Below are 20,673 nucleotides of genomic sequence, written 5' to 3' on the forward strand. Positions count from 1 at the left end.
ACGGCCAAGCAAATGCTAGTACACCAAACGTCAACCCCCCAGCGTGTGCCCTCTCAGTTCCAGCAGAGTGAACACACCACAGCAGAAGATCAAAACCAAATTTCCCTCTTGCCAGAGTGGACGTGCACTTGAACTCGCTCATCATCTCTCGACACACATGTGGACACTTCGATTATTGTTTTCGTGCATACTTTTTGTTCGTTTCTGTGATTCTGTTTTTGGTTTCCTTCGACTTGATTGTCGAACACAACTTAATTGATTAGGTGAGTGACCACGTTTTTGAAATTTGTATTTCTCATGGCTTCCTTCGAATGACATCACCACGTTTTTCGACGTCATGCTCTCCATTATTTGTTTTTGGTTTATCTCTTGAATTATCGATAACACTGGCCATTTCGAAATGACAATTTAAAAGCTTAAGATTCACACACACACACACACCGAGATAGATAGAGGGGCTGTTGTCGAACGTCGGTTGAAACTACTTTGTTGTTGCCATTATTTTGTTGTTCATTTTGAGGGGGCGGGATGATATCGTGGGAAATCAGTGTTCATTTTCGTAACGCCTTGAGGCTGGTCTCTCTCTCGTTTTATTATGATTTTGGGTGCTATAAGCTGGGCGCCCTTGGTCCCCCTCTCAGAAATTTCAAAATGGTAGCTACCGGCCATCGGTGAATTAAGGGGGTAGTCTTAGTAGGGAATACAATAATAATAAAAGTGTAAGGGTGGGAACACAATGTAGCCACTTCTTATCATTATTATTTAATTTAATACTTGCAACTGCATACAGTTTGAGTGTTCACCCCTTTTGATTGTTGTCGGTTTTTTATTCGAACGCTACAACCACTTTTCAGTTGCTTGTCGAGAATCGAATTTCAGAGGGGGTGCCAAAAAACCTTTTCTTGTACGGGTCTAAGGGGGGCGAGCCATATAATACGATGTGTAATATGAGATTGGCAACGTTATAACCGAAAAATATCACTCTCTTTCAGTTGTTTGAAGGGGGAAAGACCAATTCTTTTGTATTGTGAGAGTGTCTCATCAAATCCATTCCCAGAAAGAAGATCTTCTCCCAACACACATATTCCAAAGCTATATCTACTAGGTCTTTGATCTTTTTTTTAGGATTCTGGTTTCTTGGACAAACGTTGTCCTTTAAACACAAAAAAATTATTTTCGAAAAGAGTAAACTTTATTTTTTAGCCCCCAAAAGAAACTTGGTTATACTTTTGTCCTGTAAAAAAAAATATGGGGTACATATAAAAATCTGACTGCCGTCTTTTAATGGAGCTACATATATACTTCTTTTTCCTCCCCTCTTAACAATTTTTGTGAATAGAAACTCTCCTTCCAACCCCCCCGTTCTTTCATCTCGTGATTGTTCACTTCTCCGGCCGAAGGGTCAGTCGTTGAGGGTGGTAGATGATTGCACGATACAAAGGGGGGAAGGAGGCAGAACAGGTAGCTCGAGGTGCCTCAGGTGAGTGTTATGAAATAAAAAACCTCATGTGCACACACACACACACACACATGAGAGAGACTTATACGACCCCGTAACGTAATTGAGCAATAGTTTCTTCTCACGGTCCTTGTGCTTACTATGCAAATGATTTCATCTCTTTTTCTTTCTCGTAAATTTTTTTTGAATTTAAGGTCCCTCTCTTCTCGAGATGACCGGATGCGGTCGATTTAGAACATTAATGAACTCTCAGTTTTTCCTTTTTTTTATTATTTTTTTGACCCCACTAGAGGGGGTTGGACTAGACTATTATTCTCGTTAAATTGTCACACACAACCGTCAAGTTTTTTTTTTCAAAAAATCCAGGGCTTCCGGTTGCTATTTTGTTGCTGTTGTCTAGTTGAAATTTCTTCAGGGGGGGAATGAAAGGACCTGTCGTCGTGTCTTTGCCCAGTCACGTGATCTTTGTCTTGTGTACTCATCTTTGTGTACCCAAAAAAGATGCATATTTATTATGATTCAAATGAACTACTCTGTGTGTGTAGCTCGTAGTAGTAGTACAACGCTCCTATTTTTATTTTCATTTTTTTTTCGAGATCTTTGATCGTAATCAAGAGCGGAAATGACGGAGCCGTAATCTTTTTGTAATTGCCATTCAACTTTCAATGGGGTTCAAAGGTCTATACGATGATTCTGTTCCTATCTTATCTACCTTTTAATAAATAATTGATTAGAGTAAAGTAGCGACCGGTCCACTAAATTACGTAGAATTTCTCTCTGCAGGTGTTTAATTGAAAATCTCCCCCTCCCTTAACGTGAACTGTGTCATTTCATTCGTTTAGCAATTCACGAACTCTTTTTTTTTTCCATCCCCAACGGGTTGCCCCTCTAATGGCTCGATAGAGAATTGATGATTCCATTAGACGGGCGAATTTTCACGCATGACACTACTGTGCGAGAGTCTTTCCGGCTGCTCATTGAACTTAAAAAAAGGCCGGAGACGACACCGAGAGAGAGAGAGTGACCTTATTTTTTTCCTTTTTTTTTTCTTTTCTAAATGTTTAATTTGATATGGGGGGTGGTGTAGTAGTCTACATAGAAGAGAGAGATGGTGACCCCGGTACACCAAGCAGCTCCATACGCTGGCCATCTGTTGCTTCTGTTGGAGTTGTGCTGGAGGGGGTTTATACGCTACTATATGGAACCTGTTGGTAGTTAAACAAGTGAAAGAAGATGAGGGTGGAGGGGGTGAAAAGTTGTTCCCAGCACAAAGAAGTAGAAGAAGACAAACGTGAGAAAGCCTCACCCCCACGGTATATAGTAGGCCAGTCCTTGGGAGGTCACCTTACCCCCGAGTCTCTCACTCTATTACTATTGGATTATCGATAACATTTGACTAATCGTCTTTTCGAAAGTAATTGACCCCTGTGTTTACCGTGTTACTGTCAATCTGACTTCCGGATGAATAAGGAGGGGGAAGGACCCATCGGTGTCTCTTTTGCACCGACTCTCTTGTACGGCCTCTAATCTACTCTGAGCACCGTCCAAATATGAATTGTCATTAGCTTTAATAATACGGCGCCGAGTCGAGCGACACACGGCTGAAAAGTTTATGAGTCACCAACAACCACACAGTGCGAGAAATGGCCGCCATAGGAGACGACCGTGTGTGTGTGTGTGTGTTAGTGTGCGAAAGAAGCAAAGTTTACTCTTCTTCATGGTTGGTAGTTTTATAAATAGAAAAAGCTCCGAGCGCCAGTATAGTACACGACCGACACGCCGCCCCCGTGGCAGCAGCAGCAGCAGGGACGCGGGTCGCTTGAATGGCTTTCCGTTTCGGACTTGGGTGTCTATGACGTGCGTTACCCAATTTTTCTTTTTTAATTTTTTTGGCATTTTAAAAGAAAAGAATTGAAGCTGATGGATGAATCTGTTAATGAGAAATTTCAAAAAAACAAAAAAAATAGACATGTGGAAACACAACGGGAGTTTCTTTTTACCGAACGGTCACGCAAGAAGATCTGATAAGAATAAGTTCACGTCTCGGATAACTTTTGCTCGCTCGGCAGTATTTATTTTTCTTCTTGGATCTTTGAATGGCTTGACCTTGACTTGGAAAAATGTAAAAAGATGAATTGATTGAATCAACTCGAATGGATGCATATCATCTCGCTGAATTGGCGTTCTCGGCATTTTTTCGCATTGGCTTGCAATTCCCTCCCTCAACAAAATGTTTACTTTTTCCCAAAGATTTTTTTTTTTAATTATTTTTCTAACATGGAATCAAATGATTTATTTCACAGTTTTACGGATGACGACAATGGAACTGGAAGCGTCGCTCTATCCTCTAGCCTCCGACAACATAAGCAGCATCATGAGCCACAGCGCTAAAAGCCATCACGAGAATGTCGGGACCCGCCGACGTAAGGTAAAATAAAAATCATAACAAGACTCGTTTTAAAACTCTTCTAGGAACCTCCTTTTTTTATTCTTTTCGATTTAACAAGAAAAGAAAAAAAGGAGCCAAAACACAAAGTATCGGTGGGGGGAAAAAAGGGGACCCAGACTTGTAGGGTCCGCGTTTTGCTGTGCGGTAGCCGTTCGCTGATGTTTATTGGATCGTGTCGTCGACTCCGGGAATGTTTTTAAGGCGCGCAAGTCCTTGAAAGAAAAGGCGAAGAAGTAAAATGGGAAAGAAAAAGAGTAAATCATAACAAAATGGGTGTTTAAAAAAAAAGGGAGGGGGCTAGTAGAGCGCGGGTGGAGAATGAGGCCAGAAAAGGTGTCGAGTCGACACGGGCGTTTATAGCGGTTACAACAAACATTTCGTTCGTGTGCGTGTGTATGTATATAGACGCAATGTTAAACGAGAGAGGGGACGAGTTTTTCGTCGACCAAGTTGCGTGTAACTATCGCTACCTAGCGGTCGATTACGAAACTAGTTGCCAACGCCATCTAGAGAGTCGCTAGCGAGCGCGGGGGAATTGACATTTTTCGAAAAGAAAGAAAAGTAATCGTCCGAAATTTTGATTCGTTTGGAAAGAACAAGGGAAAAATTTGTAGTCAAACACGAAAAAGGAGATGGAATTCAATGAGGCGATGCAAATGTAAAGAAACCTTACTTATTAGGATAGACAAAAAAGAAAAACAACAAAAGAAGGGAGCGAGGAATAAAAATCGGAGCGAAACCAAACTCTATCCAAGAGAAGATTCAGTCGAGAGACAGATGATACGTCGGTGGGGGAGTTGGGAGAGTCTATATATCTATACGTGTCCGGTAGATCGCACAAACCAACAACAGAGAGAAAAAGCCAATGTCTTTTCTCCAAAGAGGCTAAGGAAAAAAAAAAAAAAATAAAAGAAAAGATGCCCGTGCCAATGGACTATGTGTTCAAGTTCTTTTGAGATGAAACGAGCCCGGGTTTTCTCTCTCTCTCTGGCCGGTAATTCAAGACGGGAAGATCCGAATCGAATCGGGGGAGTATAAAGGGGAACTCTTCGTCTTCTTCTCCTATACTTGTTCTTCCATGTCTCTATTGTGTAAAAAGACAGAAAAAACAAAATGGCCGGTGCTGTCATAGGATATGAGATTCTCGCCGCCCGCCGGAATCGAAGAGAATGACCCACCCCCTCCTCCCTTCACTCCCCCTCGTCTGATGAAATGATAGGCAGACGGTAGTCGAACGAGAGATGACGGCGAACGACCAGCGACGGATCATTCAGGAGGCCCCCGGAAATGCGAATCCAACTCCTCCGTTGATTGAAATCCAATCAAAGCATCTTTTTTGCTTTATTTCTTTCCATCTTGTCTGTCAATCTCTTATTCTTTTATCTATGCGATTCACGTTCTCTTCTTTATTCTTTATATTCACTCTGCGTCGCCTCTTTTTTTAATAATCTAGATAACGTTCGCCATGGAGGTGCGGGTGAAGCAAGAGTCGCAGGACGAAGCGCTCGTCCCGCTCTGCGGCAAATCCACCAACGGCACCAACGGCAACAGCAGCAGCAGCAACAACAACAACAACAACAGTCATTCCGTCAACGGATCGGGCGGCAATAATCCTCAACCCGGACCCATGCAGAAAGTGCCATCCCTCTCCGATCTTTCAGATCCGGAAAGTTCACTAGGTAAATAATAATTTCATTTTTCATTTCAACTGCGCCGAATTATTCAAATTTTTTGGCGTCCTACACCTACGCACACACGACCGGGGCTTTTTTTCCTCAAATAATTTAATCGTCGTCAAGTGGAGAGGAAAAGGAGAAGCGCCAAAAAAAAGATAAAAATTCAAAAAGTCAAAAAGATTTATTTCCGGTTCATTGGAGTTGATCCAATTACACACTAGTGGCAGTGCCAGTGCCGCCGCTGCCGCCCGTAAAAGCAACAAGTTGTTAAGCCTTCGCCCTTGGACGTTAGTGAGGGGGGGCCCCGGGAGCTTCTGTTTTGTATGTTTGCCTTCAAAGAAAAAGAGATGGTAGAGAGAGAGAGGGGAGAGAAAATCGGAAAATGAGGAAGTAACTCGTTGAGGGCCAATTGAATCAATCGAGCGAATCACCATCAGCGTCGTCCTTGCTGGGCTCTCACAGCGGGTCCGGAATTTTTCTTCTATCTTCTGACTCTCTTTCTCTGTGTGTATTTTCATCCTCGGTGATGGAATTAGTACACCCTCTCCTTCGCTCTTTTTTTTCTATAGTTAATAGGTTTATCAACAGATGGCTGTTAAGACGGACTGAGAGTTGTGTGTGTGTCGCAATTTCTAAAAAAAATGATCGTCTTTGATTTTATTTTCGTCTTTCTGAGTTGATCAACGAGGTTCATTGGGTTGATTCAATCTCGTTTCTTTTGCTGAATATTCACGACGACTTTTCATCACCTTTATTCAATCAAGGAGCCTCTGATTGAATCAAGAGGTTCACTCAATTGACGAATGTAATTGGATCGCTCAATCACGTTATGTTTCCATCCCGCCTGTAGAGTCAATGCTGCCAGCGCTTCTTGCTTGATTTCATTTCAATTTGACTTGATGTTTTTTTTTTCATCTTGCAATTGGATTTTCTTCTTCGTTTCTATTTTTTAAATAGACTCTGGATAAGTTAAAAAGCAATTAGGCCTACGACTTGGTGTAGTATACGTTATTTGTGCAGCTGGAGATTATGCGCTGCCAAGATGGGCTTGTAAATCATTCAATCAAACTGCAGTTTACGTAATGGTGGGACTGTCACTGAAATGGTCGACTGATTGATAAAAGTGGGTCTCATCGTCCCAAGAAGTTATGATGTCCTCGACTTTGTTAAACGGCAGTCGTTTCCCCCGTAAACGACTGCCGACTTCTTTCCAACTGAAACCGTTTCTTCTTTTCGGGAGAAAACTTAAACAACATTCGAATCATTTTCTTCTCTTTCTGGTGAAAATGAGAGAAACAAAACAAAATGAAAACAAAGTTAAATTCTAGCGGTTTCAGGGCCGGCACCTTATCGCTTTGGACCAGTAATGTGTTTCTCTTGGAAAAAATAAAATCCTCGCACACACTGAAAACTTCTTTCGGGTTGCAGTGGTGGTGGTGGTGGGGAGGGGGACGACAACAACAACTCGGGAAAACAAAAATGAGATCAACTCGAATCTAGCCGCAGTGTTTTTATGTTTAGCGATTGCGTGGATCTTTGTGTATGTTTGGAGGACTCTTTGCTAACTATACACAGACTCTGGCACAGAAGAAAAGCTAGAGAATTTAGACACAGAGAGTTTAGGACTGGCACCCTCACCGCGCGCTTGCCACCACCACCAACAACAACAACAACCACCACCACACCAGTCAAAACTGCGGTTTCCGCTCTATGCTGATAACTAACTGCTTCACTATTGGGAGTTGATCATCTCTCTCTCTCTTCTTTTTCTGGGCTATAACTCTCGAGAGTTGTAGCTCTGCTGTTACAACAGTTTCTCACAAGGATTTTCCCTTCAGTCACGTTGTGTCATCCATGTTCGATTAGTTGCTCCTGATTCAGTTGTAGGACCCACCGGGATCGTTTCTTTTGTTGGCCAAAAAAACAAACAATTTGTGTGTGGATGTCAGTTTTCCCGGTCCGTCATTTGTCTTCCAATTAAAAAGGTACACTCAAAAAATGTTCTTTGAAAATTCAGAATTAGAATTCAGAAAAGTTGTTAGGCCTACAGTCGGAAACAATTTCCGTGTGTCTATTTTTTCCCTGTAGTGTGTCTCTTTTTTATTATTATTTTTCTCTGGGATTGTTTGTTTGCTTGTTATGATGATTCCCTTTAACTGCTGACATCAGAAGAAGGGAGGGGGGCCTGGTAAAAATTTAAAAAAAGGATCGTCATTGTCTGGTGTGACAGGATCCTTTCCATCATCCCCTCCCACTCGTCGTCTCCCTGGATATATAATCTCTAATTACAGCATGATCTGTTCGTCTATAACAATCACTAGAGAAAAGACTAAGAATATAAGAGGGGGGTGTCTTTTCATATATTCTTCACAAGACAAAAAAGGGGGGGAGAAAGAGAGAGGGGAGAGAGACGGACGGCGGCCGGAAGCGGGTCAGGTGGAGACGACGTTGGAGGGTGGCGACTGCTGCTGCTGCTGCTGTTGCTTCTGCTAGCCGCTGGATGAGTTTTCAAGGCGCGCATTGTATGGTTTTTTCCCACGTTACTTCATCTAGACTAAGAGAGAGAGAGAAACATAGGGGCAAGGGGTTGTGTGTACGCGTGTAACACCGTCCTCTCCTCCATCCACATGCGAACAGACTAGTAGGGCGGAATAAGAACCGGATGCCACCCCCGTGTGCTCTTATTTTGTATTTTTATATATTTTTTTCCCTTCCAGTTCTCTTACCCTCTCTCCCCCCTAGAAGATGTTGTATAATTTAAACGCATAATATTCGTAATAATTCCAAATTTTTTGGGTAGAAAACTAAAAGGAAACAACAAAAACCAATCGGATGTCGTCGATTGTTTTGGCTATTGCGGGGGGAATGTTAGTCTGCGGATTAATATATTAGTCTCGTGCTGTTATGGGGAAATAACGTCATTTATCAATTCCCTCGAGTATATTTTTGTCAAGCTCCTGGTCGAGGATTTGAACCGAAAAAGAGCACTTCCGTTTTTATAAAGAAAGAGAAACTTTATTGTTTTTCTGTTTTGTCGTCATGACCCAAGCCCTCGACCTCCTTTTTTTTTTCTTTTATTTTTTCTTCTTTTCTTCATATACAGTGCGTCGCAGCTTTATTTATTTAATCACATCCCGAAATGTTGTAGCTGGTTGTTGTTTTTCTGAGGTAATAATCAAATCCGGTACGGTTGGTCTACTACCAGAGAGATTCAAATCCGTCAATCACCGTCGCATTACCAGTTAGACGCCGGATTGTTGGTTCATAATCAAGACGGATTGTGTTTCGATGAATGTGTGAGTGTACAATATATAACACACATCACTCGATGTGTGTGTGTGTGTACTAGAGACCTCTTTTCCTTCTTTATATTTTCCGAAAGGGCCGGGCGTTGTTCTTTTTCCAAACCGTCCCCACCTGAAAATCGTATAATTGGGGACGAACCTCATCTTTTTCTCTTGTGTGTGTTCCGCGTTTTCCAAGTCACGGATGGACTCGCTCGAATAATTTTCCGCGCATATCCCCCTCCTTTCATATATATACAAGTATAACTTTAATTGTTGCTATATTTATTATTATGACTGTGTGCTGCAGCAGCTCAAAGTCGAGGGGGTACAAACAACACACCGTGGGCAGGTGCGCACTTGTATCGGCCGTCTAAGCAAAAGTCAGGTGCACCGGTTGTTTTTTAATAGCCTAACCGTTCTGTTTGATCAAACCCCCCTTTAAAGAACTTTGGAATTGTTTTTTAAAAAGTGAAATAATAATAAAAAGAATTTTTTTTTTAAATGTTATTATTATTATTTCACACTTTGCGGAATGGAGACTAGCAGGTTAAAATCTGGGCGCGGCTCTTCAGAGTTGCTGTTGTTCCGTTTTAGTTTTTTGTTCCTCCCGCCCCTCTTGACGGATGCATTTGTCACACGAAAAAAAGAAAGAAAAAGAGAAAGAAGGCGTCGGCCATTGTTTTGTTTATTATTTTTCCATTTGGTTTATTCCCGTTTTGATTTGCATCACCGCGATGATGATGATTATCTCCACTTTTTGGAAAAAGAAAAATACTTTACACCCAAAAAATGGTTAAAATCTTGACGTCCTGTTTTTTGTTGTTGTCAATTTTTGTTGTTATCTATTTCCCAACTGTTTTATTTGAACGTCAGAGAGAGAGAGAAAAGAAAAAAACTTGTCGCCACCGTGTTATATATTCAGCGTTGAAAGAATTGGGGGATTTTCGGTGGTGATGGTGGTGGTGGGCGGTGGCGTGGCACCTTTTTGACACCTGGGCACCGCGCGCATCGTATTAGCGACAGTCGATAGCCCCCGCTGGATGGATGGATGGATGAGTTTTCATTGGGGAAACAACAACAAGAGCCGACATCCATTAGCATTTCAATAGTCGATTTGTCGGATGGGTATCAACTCTTTTTTAAACCATTTTTCTCTTGAGGCTCAAAATGCGGTCGGTTTGTTTTTGTTCCCACATGCCGGACGGTTTTTTCTATTTTTTGGCGACTCGCTCATTCACTGACGGATGATCCGATAAATCTCCGCTAGCAAAAGAAAGAAAAGAAAAGGAAAAAAAAATCTTAACTGGAATGAAGGAGATAATGAATTTATCTGGGGCTGGAATACAAATATGAGGAGGCCCGCATCGGCTGTTGCTGGCAAATGATGATAATAAGTAGAGAATAGAGAGACTCCTCTACACACCACACTAAGGGGGGGGGCCTTCACACACACAATGTCGATGGGGTTTTTTCTGGTTTCTCTTATCTCTGTGGCGGCGGCCCACCATCATCGCCCGCCATTAGTTAAATGGATGAGAGAGAGAAGAGAGAGGCTCGTGTGACAGACAGCAGAGAACTCGAGAGGCAACGAACCATCAATTGAGATCATCAGAGAAAGAAAGAAAAGGTTCTTATCAGCCCCTGCCCGTGTGTGTTGAGGGGAGTCACTGGGGCTCCCGGTTTTGGTGGCCAAAGAAGAAGCCATCGCTCATCTCTCCAATCGCCTTTTTTCTTTACGAGTTAACTTCATCCTCTCTCGAGCAATTGCTGTGCACCACACAAGATGACGACTAGACTTTTTTTTCTTTCGTTTTTATCTGAAAATACCAACTATGCCTCCAAGTCCAAAACAACAACCAAAATTCCTGAAATTTGGTCGAGAGAAGAAAACAAGAAAAAAACCCTTTTTTGGGTTATTATTCGGGTTGAAAACATTTTGGGTAAAAGTCAGAGGGGGAGTCCTTGGAAAAAGTTCAAAAGGATCATTGACGTGTGACCCGTATCATCATCATCGAGTTCCCCTAATTTTTATTTATTTGTTTATAAGAGGGGACATTGCAGACTACAAGGGCCGAGAGCAACCGCCGAGAGTGGGGGTGGGTTTCCGTGACCCGAAACCCGAACAAAAAATCGGCCCGCAATCTTTTGGAGAGTAATATGTAACAGCCCGCTCGTTTTGTTTTCGTAGAGAGAGGGATTTACCGTGTTGCTTTTGTTGTTCACTTTTGATTGAGAGGGTTCTCTCTCCCACTTGAAGCTTCACAAAAGAAGATGAGGGGGGAACAGAAAAAGGTCACGTGACCCTCGTCGCACATCAAATCAGCGCAAGTTGACCGCGCCCTTATCCCATTTTTTTTTTTGTTTTCTTTTTATAATTTCAATCAAATCGAGAATGGAGGTCGTCGACTTGTTAAAGAGCCCAACAAAGGAAAGTTAAATGGGGAATTTTAAAAAATTTGAAGAACCTTTTTTTAGTTTAAAAAAGATTCCTACGTTTATCTCTTCGGAAAGAAGAGAGAGGGGACCGGATTTGATTGTCCGGAATCATGAATGAGCTTCTTCTTTTTTTTTCTGTCTTCCTGGATGCATGTACATATATAAATATAAGGTTGGGGGACGCCCTTATAGAAAGGGAGAAAGCAGATGAATGGAACAAGACACATTCTCTCTCTCTCGCAACAAGACGGACGGGAAAAAGAAGAAGCGCCCTCTACTACTACATCCAGGGGTATACTACTACTACTCTTTTTTTTTACTACTATCCACTGCTGCTGGCTAGCCGAATGGATGGTAGGAGGAATGAATGAACCAAACCCCAAACAACTTCCTCCTCGGGGGCCCCTTTTTTTTCTTTCTCCCCTTCTCTCTACCACACGACGACCATTCATAAAAACAGGAGAGAGAGACTCCTTTTTTTATTATTATACTATTTTTCTCTCTTATATATTTCCCCCCTCCGGAGAGAGCTGCAGCCCAAGGTGTAGGTGTATAATTCGAGAGAGGGGGCGCGCTTGAATGGAGGGTCAAAGGCTCACATACATAGAAGAAGAAGAACTTTTTTTTTTCTCTTTTTTCTGGGCTGTTCTGTTGAAAAACTGGACGTCGTCGCCTCCAGCTCCCCCTCTAGCACTCTCCCGAGTGTGTGTGACCCAACTTCCGGCGGCGGAGTCTCTCTCTCTCTCCTACACACACACACACACACAAAACACACGCGTGTATACATAGAAGAGTGAATATTATATATCCCCTAGACTCTCTCTCCGGTCACACAAAGAACACAACAAACATTCAATCCGTCATTTTTAGGATGTGTGTGTGTGTTGTACTTGTAGAGTAGAGAGAGAGAGAGTCTTTTGTTGGCGATTGGCGCAACTCTCTTGTGTGTGTGTGTGTGGGTGGATATCAATTTTGTAGATTTTTATTTTTATTCCATTTTTAATAGCTCAGGTTTTTCCCTCTTTGTGGGATAGAACATTTTCTTGGTTGTGTGTCGCCATGGAAGAAATCATTTCTTCTTTTTTCCAGGGTCATTTTTCCAGGAGAACCTCGAGCCTCAACTTGGGGTAGTACACACACACTAGTAGATATAAATAAATAAGAACGAAAAAAAGGGTATGAAGAAGAAAATAGCGCTAGTAAGTTTGATATTAGTGTTCGTATAGCCAGCAGACTCCCGCGTGACTGCCTCCGGGCGAAATTTTTTGTGTTCGGGACAAATGCCATTCCCGCTGGCTATTTAAATCTTTGTTTCCCTCCGGCTTCCTATTTTTTTTCTTCTTCTTTTGTCAAGTTTAATCTCTACTCGATTCACACGTACCACCAAATTTCCATTCAAAATTTGACGGACAAAAGCGGGAAAAATCAAACCGCTTGAAAATCCTATTGGCGGCGATTTAAAATTTCCCTCTCGCTCTCCTGGTCCCATAGTAAATCATTCCGCACAGTATTACATCTATTAAAAGTAAAGTCCCTTTTAATCAACCCAGTGGACACACACATACAAACACGGGTCTGAATGAGCTTCGCCCATTCATCATCTCATTGAAGAAAAATGTTTCAAAAAAAGGAAAAGATAAAAAGAAGAAGAAGAAGAGCGGCGAGGCCGGTTTTTCTATTTAAAAAGAAACGGGAGAACACGTGAAGGAGTTTGTGAATGACGTCCCACTCGATGAATGGACTCTGTCCAGCGTGATGATTACCGAGATGATGATGAAATCTTTCACGACTGTGGCGAGAGGTGTACAACAATAGGACTGCAGGGATTTTGCCATCGGAGCGAGCGCTCTTCTATTTTCCTATTCAATTGTGTTTGAATTTTACGTCGTCTTCATCATCACCGTCCACTGAGCAGCTTCTCTTTCATGCCGCTCCTGATCTCGATGGTCTTGTACAACTTGATTGTCGTTCAACTAGTACCTGCTGGTTTTCTCCTTGATGGCAAAATTAAATTCGAATTTGAGCGGTGTAGAAGAATTGTCGAAAACCTTCGGACGATCGAATCCCTTCAAATTACATAAAAAAAACCTACACGACCGATTTCCATGAAATTTTCGATGGGGGGGTTGTTGTGTGGGGTGGGAGGGTGGCTTTTTAATGGCGACGCACCACCTAGCGGCGGCTTTAACCTTGGAAAAACGAAAAAAGCTGCTCTATTCTCTCTCTCTATTTACACACTGGACTGTGGTGGGTGGGCACCGCCTACACCACCCACCACCTTCTTCCGCCACGGAGGCCCCGCCCTCACGGTGCGCGCTCCACTGAAAGAAGCCGGAGCAGGTTTTTTCTTTTTTGTTGTGTATTTTTATATATATTTCTCTCTCTCATTTTTCTTTCATCTTTTTTTTCTTCTTCTTCCCCCCTCTCTTTCCTTCTTCTTCTTCCTCTTTTTTCTACTTTTCTAGTAAACTCGCAGAGAAGCCCAGTCATTCATCAACCGTAAAGTCGGACGCATCGCAGTAGACCATCTCTTGCTTATTATTATTATCTCTCTCTCGCAGACTTGTTTTTATTTTTTTTCACGAAAGTTTCCTTTGAGAGTGCGTGTGTTTTGTGTTGTTTGGTTGGTTCTCTCCGGCAGAACTGCACGAGTGACAGACAGTTGTGTGTGTGTGTGTGACTTTAGTGCCAACTCTTTTTTGTACCTCATCTTTTAATTTTTTTGAACAGTTGAGGGTTTCTTACGCGTGTCTTGTTCTTTTTTATCGTGCGTGTGCCTGTGTGCTAGTTGTTGGAGGTCCTTTATTTTTCACGAATTTTACCTTGGAACGGCGGCGTGAATTGCGAGTTGTCGTCAACGAGACGTCAAGGCCGTTGTTGGTCAAGCGGACCGACGCCGACGACGCCTCACGCGTGCGCACCTGTTGATTGCCCGATCACGTGGCGTCTGCCTTCGAAAATATTGTTGATTTCTCTTTTGAAAAAGAAAAAAACGAACCTCTCAATCAAGTCGTCACTTGCTTCTTCTTTTTATTTTTTAAAAAATTCCTGCGTGATCGTCGTCATCATCATCGACGTCGATCGGGTTGATTATGTACATCGACTGTCACCCGAGGTTGATTATGATGGGCATTAAAACTATGAAGCCCCTCAACGGCACTCGTTGCAAAGGTAAAAATGAATTATTAAAAATAGACGCCCGTTCGTCTCTTTTTTCTATTTTTATTTTTTTCAAATTTTCATTTCCCTGAAAATGGTTTTGAAATGAAGAGTGATGCGTTTGATGATGTGCCAAAACCCTTCGGCGTCGGCCACCATGTGGCCATTCACCACACAAGTCGACGCTGGACATTAGGCCAACACACAAAGAGTCAGCTGGCAGTCTAGAAGCTAGGGACCTCGGACCTTTTTTTCTTTTTTTTTTAAAATAGAATTATATCAGGTGGTCAGCGCGCGGTACCGAGAACAAACTTTTTTCGGGTGTTGAGGGAGGGGGGATGTATGGGCAGGGTTTCATCCCTTTTAGGAGGGGGGAGAAAAAAAGGTTAAACAAGAAGATGGAAACTTATAATGACCCAGAAGGTTCTGTTCTGTTGTACATGTATACAACAAAAAAAGAGGGTTCACTTCGCTAACCTGCTGCTGCTGCCCGTTTTTTCTCTTTTCTGTGTGTGGCGATGCTTATGCCTATCTCGTTAATGCTCTCCTTATTTCGTTTTTTTCCCCCTTTCGGTTGAGCTCATTTAGCGATGCATCGAACAAAAACCCCCCCTCTTCTCTCTTCGAAGATATCCGATTCTTATTTCCCGGGAATATAACAGGCGTGTAATGGAGTTGGACTTTTCTTCTCCCCCGAGTTAGAGAGTTTTCTAATCGTCAATTAACTCTTGCGCTTGTCTCGACAACTTAACTGTTGATTACCTCGATGCAACTTGTTATTATCATCTCTATGAATAAAAATAAAAAAGAAGAAGAGGAGAATGAGCTGCTGCTGTTGCTGCCGGTAAAGTGTGGCTTGTGCTACAAAGCAGCTGTTTTTTTTACATAGCCATCACCTGTCTTTCTCGTTTTTTCTTCTTCGGAGATGTACAGACAGCACGAAATAATAAGAAGAAGACGTTGTTGTTATGATGCTAATTTCTGTTTTTTTCTTTTTTCTATTTATTTAGATATACCGGCCCAGGTGCCACCGCTAACGCCGGGTACCAACAAGAAGATGACAGAGGCCCTCAAAGCCTCGTTCGCTTCGTGGGAGAAGGAACAGGAGCGTCTGGGCATCCCCAAAGGTAATAATTACATATCTATTCTATTCTATTCTTTCTCTTCTTCTTCTTCCATTTTGACAGTTTGAACACGACACGCCAACACAAACGAGAAAATTTATCGTTAAAAAAAATCGAGCTCGATCCTCCTTTTCAACCACTGGAAACCTGTTGTTGTTGTTGTTGTTGTTGTTACGGCAAGCGGCTGCTACTCATCCAAATAAGGGGAGGGTCTTTCTTTTGTGTACCACCATCGAGTCCTATTATCTTTCTTTCTTCATTTTTTTCTTCTGCTTCTTCCCTCCTTGACGCCTTCGATATCCATACGGGATTGTGTGTGTTGGAACAAAAAAGTGAACATTTCAGCTTCTTTAATTCCTGACACAGAGGCCCATGAAACAAACCGCCCTCAATCAAGTCTTGTATTCCATCGAGGAGTAAGAGGGGGGGGGGGCCTATAATATAGAGAGACACCATCATCATATCTTTGGTTTCATCTTGTTCTTAAACTGCTAGCGGCTTGGGTGTTTTGGGGGAGAAAACTGGTAATCTAGAATTTATCCTGGCGGCGGGGAAGCTATTATTCTAGCGTCTCATCTCTAAACCTTTTATGACACCAGGTCGAGATAACGTCGTATCCCCTTTTTGGAATATATTTTTTTGTTTTTTATTAAGATAAATGCGACTATAGGGTGTCACCCCCCTTCTAATATTATCACACACAGGGTCGTGTGAATCTCTCGGACACGTCCAGTCGGGCGGTGTCAATATCTCATCTCAGTTTGGGTGCTGTCCGGTCATCTCTCCCTTTTCTAGACAGTTGATAAGAGAACAAGAAGAAGAAGAAAATCGGTCGATCCGTGGAGAGCACTTGTCCGAGAGATTATTAAACGATGCCGGATGATTGGAAGCTTTCAGGTGCAAAAAGACGAGACTATATGAAAAAGACCATCAAGGTGAGCGCGGGTCGAGATTAATCAGCCACGCGCCTATCTTCCGATTTTGTGATGGGTTCCGGGCAATATTCAATCAGGCCGTCAGAATAAAAATCCAATCATCTCTCCAGCGTTTGGCCAAACTATTTTTTGACCTGTTTTATATCTTCACTTACTCGAATTAGATAGAGGGAAAAATTGGACAATATTGTTCAAGATATTGGTAAAATGGCGATTATTCGGGTAGACTTGAAATGTTTCTGGTAATTCTAGGAATATTACACGTAGGTTCTCTAGTCTCTTCACATGTTTTTGTGTGTGTGGCTCTTTTTTTTTCTCTCTTGACACCTGCCGACGAATATAATGACGGGCGAAAGGGACGGGTGGCGGCGGTTGTGCGTTCTATACCTTAGCGGTGAAGGAGAAGAAGACGAGGGGGGGAAACACGTCGGCGCCTCGGGTCTGCCCAGCACAAGCCAAAAATATTGGGAGTCGAGTTGAACAAAGAAGAAGAAGAAGAAGAGTTCCTCCCCCCCATACCCATTCCCCCCCGATTCTTATTTAACATTTAAGGCACGCTTGACCACAATCGATTTCAATATGGATGTGCACAGGGACGATTCTCTTTTTTTTCTTTTTTCAAAGTCGTGAAGCTCCTAGAAAGAAAGAAAATAATATATTTTAATCGGATATATTAAAACCCTCCCCTTACCATTTCGGGTACAATATCATTAATTTTATTTATCTTTTCTTCCCTACCAACCGAAAATTACCTTTTTTCTTTTTGGTTTTCTTCCATCATTTCTTTTAAATGGTTTTTCTTTCTTTTTCTTTTGGTTTTTTCGGGGAATCATTTTGTCCGTGACCGAACGTGTTTCACTCGGACTTTTGCTCTCCTTTAAAAAAATAAAATTCTTTGATGAATTTCAAATTCGCCGCCTATGCGATTCCATTCAAAAGTTCCGCCCCGAGTAAAAAAAAATAAATCGACTAAACAACAAGTCGAAACACGCCGAAGAAAAAAAGAAATAAAATAAAATTCTCGCTGCCGTCGATGATGACGTCACGGAAACAAAAGTATGTCTATACCTACCTACTTCTGTATGTGTAGGGATTCCGGTGCGTCGGTTGCCGCGCCGAGGCGCCGGCATTTTCGGCCGTCACGCTCACGTGCGTCGACATTCCCGATACTCTTGAAAACTCCTTTCTGACTTGTTACCTACTGTTGCAGGAGCTCACATGACATGGAAAAGAAATAGAGAAGCTTATAAGTCTAGTTATCTCTCTCTGACTACTACTAGACACGAGTTGCTGTGGCCCCCCTCTAAATAATAATCCAACGTCGGCATGCCATTCTATGTATTGGAATAACAGATTTCAATCTGGGCATTATTATTTTTTCCTCCTCCATTTCTTTTGTCTCTCTCTCTCGCATTTTCCAGCGATTGCATCTGATTTTATTTTTGGTTGGGGTTTCTTTCTTTTTTTCCTTACTGGCATTAGGGGACGTAATGAGTTGTGTCTTTGAGAAGGAACTGGAATGAACCAGGTGGAACCCAACCGGTAGACGTCGAAAAGAAGAAAAAAAAAGAAAAAGAGATAGTGTCGTGAATGGAAATATTCCCAACTTTTATTGTCAGATGCTATCGGCAGGGCAGTCGAGCGAATCCACTAGAATATTATTTTATTTTTCTTTCAGTGTGCGGGGGGGGGGGAATATAATAATAATAATAATAATATTAATACTTTTTTTGTTTTCGTGGTTCACTAAAATGGGTAGCGGCGACGCCCTTATTCTTTACTGTTTGATTTTGACTTGTGCTATCCCCCCTTATTCTTGTCGTGGCTCCGCCTTGATTGGAAACAATCGCCTCGCAACAACAGCAACAACAACAACACAAAAGAGATTTGTTAGATTTCGCGTTTTTTTCATTTTATTATTATGACTATAAGGTAGACCAAATTTGTTTTTTTTTAATTTTTTATTTCGGTTGTCGGGATTGAGAATGACTCGATCTCGTGACTTGTCGCATTCTATTCGTATCCGGTGGCCGCCTCCTTTTTTCTCTCTCTCTCTCTCTCTGTGTGTGACAACTTCTTCTTCTAACTGCAGACTCTATAGACACGATATGCATAATGTACACGTAGATACAGTAGTACAAGTGGGGAAACAGTAGCGGCGGCGGCGTCGTGAATCCAGCCCAGCTTTTTGGTGAGGGGGTGCTGGTGGGATGACCTACATATAGAAAAGGCAACCTTCCTTGCCTTGCTGGTCTCTTTCTGCTTTAGTGCTCCTCCTCTATCCCCTCCTTGTTAATAAGAGAAAGGGGAGGAGCGGGGGAGGAGGGCATATACGGCGCTACCATCGTCCAATAAAAACCCGTGTGGCAGCTGCTCTTTTGATTCAGTCGTCGATGAGGAACCGCCAACGCCGCACAGCGTTTCACCCTGCCATTTCTCTTCATTTTTCTTTTCATTTATTTGAATTTTGTTGGTGCGGCGTCTAGCCAAGTGCCCCGTGTGCTAACAAGTGTCTCTCCATCTCGGTGTGTGTGTGTGTGGTGTCTTACATTTGCTGATTGAAATATTTTTTGAATTCATTTGGTGAACGTCGTCGCAGATCCGCGACTGTGGTCAGAGAGCGACGTCTCGCGCTGGCTCAACTGGGCCATCAAAGAGTTCTCGCTGGAAGGTGTGGTGCTGCAGCACTTTCGCATGCGAGGCCGCGACATGTGCGCCATGGGCAAGGAGAACTTTCTGGCCCGAACGCCTCCCTTCATGGGCGACATCCTCTGGGAGCATCTCGAGATCCTCCAAAAAGGTAAAAATCAATTTCTTCTTTTACCAATTTTTATTTGCCAATCGAGTCTGATCAACTCATAAAATCACGACCGATGATTCAATCACGAAATTGACATTTTGTGCGTTGCATTTTTTAGTGGCTTGCGCACACACAGAAAAAAAAAGTAAAAACCCGACAAACCGCATAGGTAAAAGTCAATGTCTAGTTTGGTAATCAAAAGAAGTAGAAAAAAGGAACGGCGGGAATCCCGACCGCGATCGCTGGGTTGTAAAATTTCAAAGATAGATAGATAGACTATAGGCTGCGCAGAATGTTGGTCGGGCCATTTTATAGTAGGGGTTGTATAATAAGTAGATGTCTATACCTTCTTTGTGTGTGTGTAGTTGATGTTACGTCCTCGATCGGAGCGTTTCTTGTTTTTACTGCACGGGCACAATGTCATGACGTCTCCTGGCTGCTGGAAAACATTCGGCCATCAAACGTCAAATAATCATCAGCCAGAAAAATAAAGAAAAATGTTGTCTGACTTGTTTGCACCTGGTGGTTTACCATCCACGCCAGGAGAAAGAAAAAAGACGAAAAAATTCGAGTAGTATATTATAGGTGCCCATTTTTTAATGCCTTTATTTGGTTGTTACCTTGCTGGAATTACTCTACTTAAAAAAAAAAAGGAAAATGTTGTTGTATTATGTTCTATCTCTTTTGCTGCTGTTTGTGTGTGGTTAATAATTGGTTTGGTTGCTGGGCGTATTTTTGTTTGTAGACGTGGAACGTGCAGCGCTGGGCAGTGTGCCGGCCAATTTTTACGAATCCATTTGCGTGCCAGTGCCGGATCTGAGAGACTTTCTGGCCGGCAGTAGTGCCAACAACAACAGCGGCAATAGCAACAACAATAACAACAACAGCAACAGTAACAGCATCGGGGGAGGAGGCGGCGGCGGAGGCGGATTCTCTCCGCCACCTCCGCCTCCGCCGGCCGCCGTCTCGTCGTCCGGCTCCAATTCAGCCTCCAACGCCTCGACTCCGGCCGGATCTTCTTCTTCGAATACGACGTCGCATCCGCCGTCCGCTCAGCCGCAGGTGTCGAGCGGATCGCCGCCCCTCTCCATTCAACCCGTGTCCCCGCCCACGCCGCCCACTCCGCCGACGCTCAAAATGATGACATCCGCCGCCACCCTTTCTCAGCAGCAGCAACAACAACAACAACAACTCAACAACGTGCTGTCTTCGATGAATCCATCGCGGCTGGCCGTGTCATCCTCATCCAACGGTGTCACCTCCTATCTCGAAGGTAAATCAATCAAAATGATCCTCTTTCTTTCATTCTTTCTTTCTTCTACTTAACATCAAACAAGAAAAAGAGAAA

At 42.7% G+C, this 20,673-nt stretch overlaps 1 protein-coding gene across 4 annotated transcripts in view; it reads left to right on the forward strand.

Moving 5' to 3' along the window:
• Positions 1-22: 22 nt before the first annotated feature.
• The window catches only part of LOC124193047 (ETS-like protein pointed), a 31,397-nt gene continuing 10,746 nt past the window's right edge, over positions 23-20,673 (forward strand). The window contains exons 1-7 of one of the 4 annotated variants that reach the window (XM_046586702.1): positions 89-263; positions 3,763-3,887; positions 5,362-5,587; positions 13,773-14,478; positions 15,477-15,593; positions 19,125-19,325; positions 20,071-20,598. In XM_046586702.1, the coding sequence (XP_046442658.1) occupies positions 14,400-14,478; positions 15,477-15,593; positions 19,125-19,325; positions 20,071-20,598 (925 nt within the window). In that variant the 5' untranslated portion in view covers positions 89-263; positions 3,763-3,887; positions 5,362-5,587; positions 13,773-14,399. Of the gene's footprint in view, positions 264-3,762; positions 3,888-5,361; positions 5,588-7,054; positions 7,570-13,772; positions 14,479-15,476; positions 15,594-19,124; positions 19,326-20,070; positions 20,599-20,673 lie in introns of those variants that run through there. The other 3 variants (XM_046586701.1, XM_046586700.1, XM_046586703.1) reach the window with 3 other exon arrangements.

This window comes from Daphnia pulex, chromosome 4, assembly GCF_021134715.1.
Source record: "Daphnia pulex isolate KAP4 chromosome 4, ASM2113471v1".
NCBI lineage: Eukaryota > Metazoa > Arthropoda > Branchiopoda > Diplostraca > Daphniidae > Daphnia > Daphnia pulex.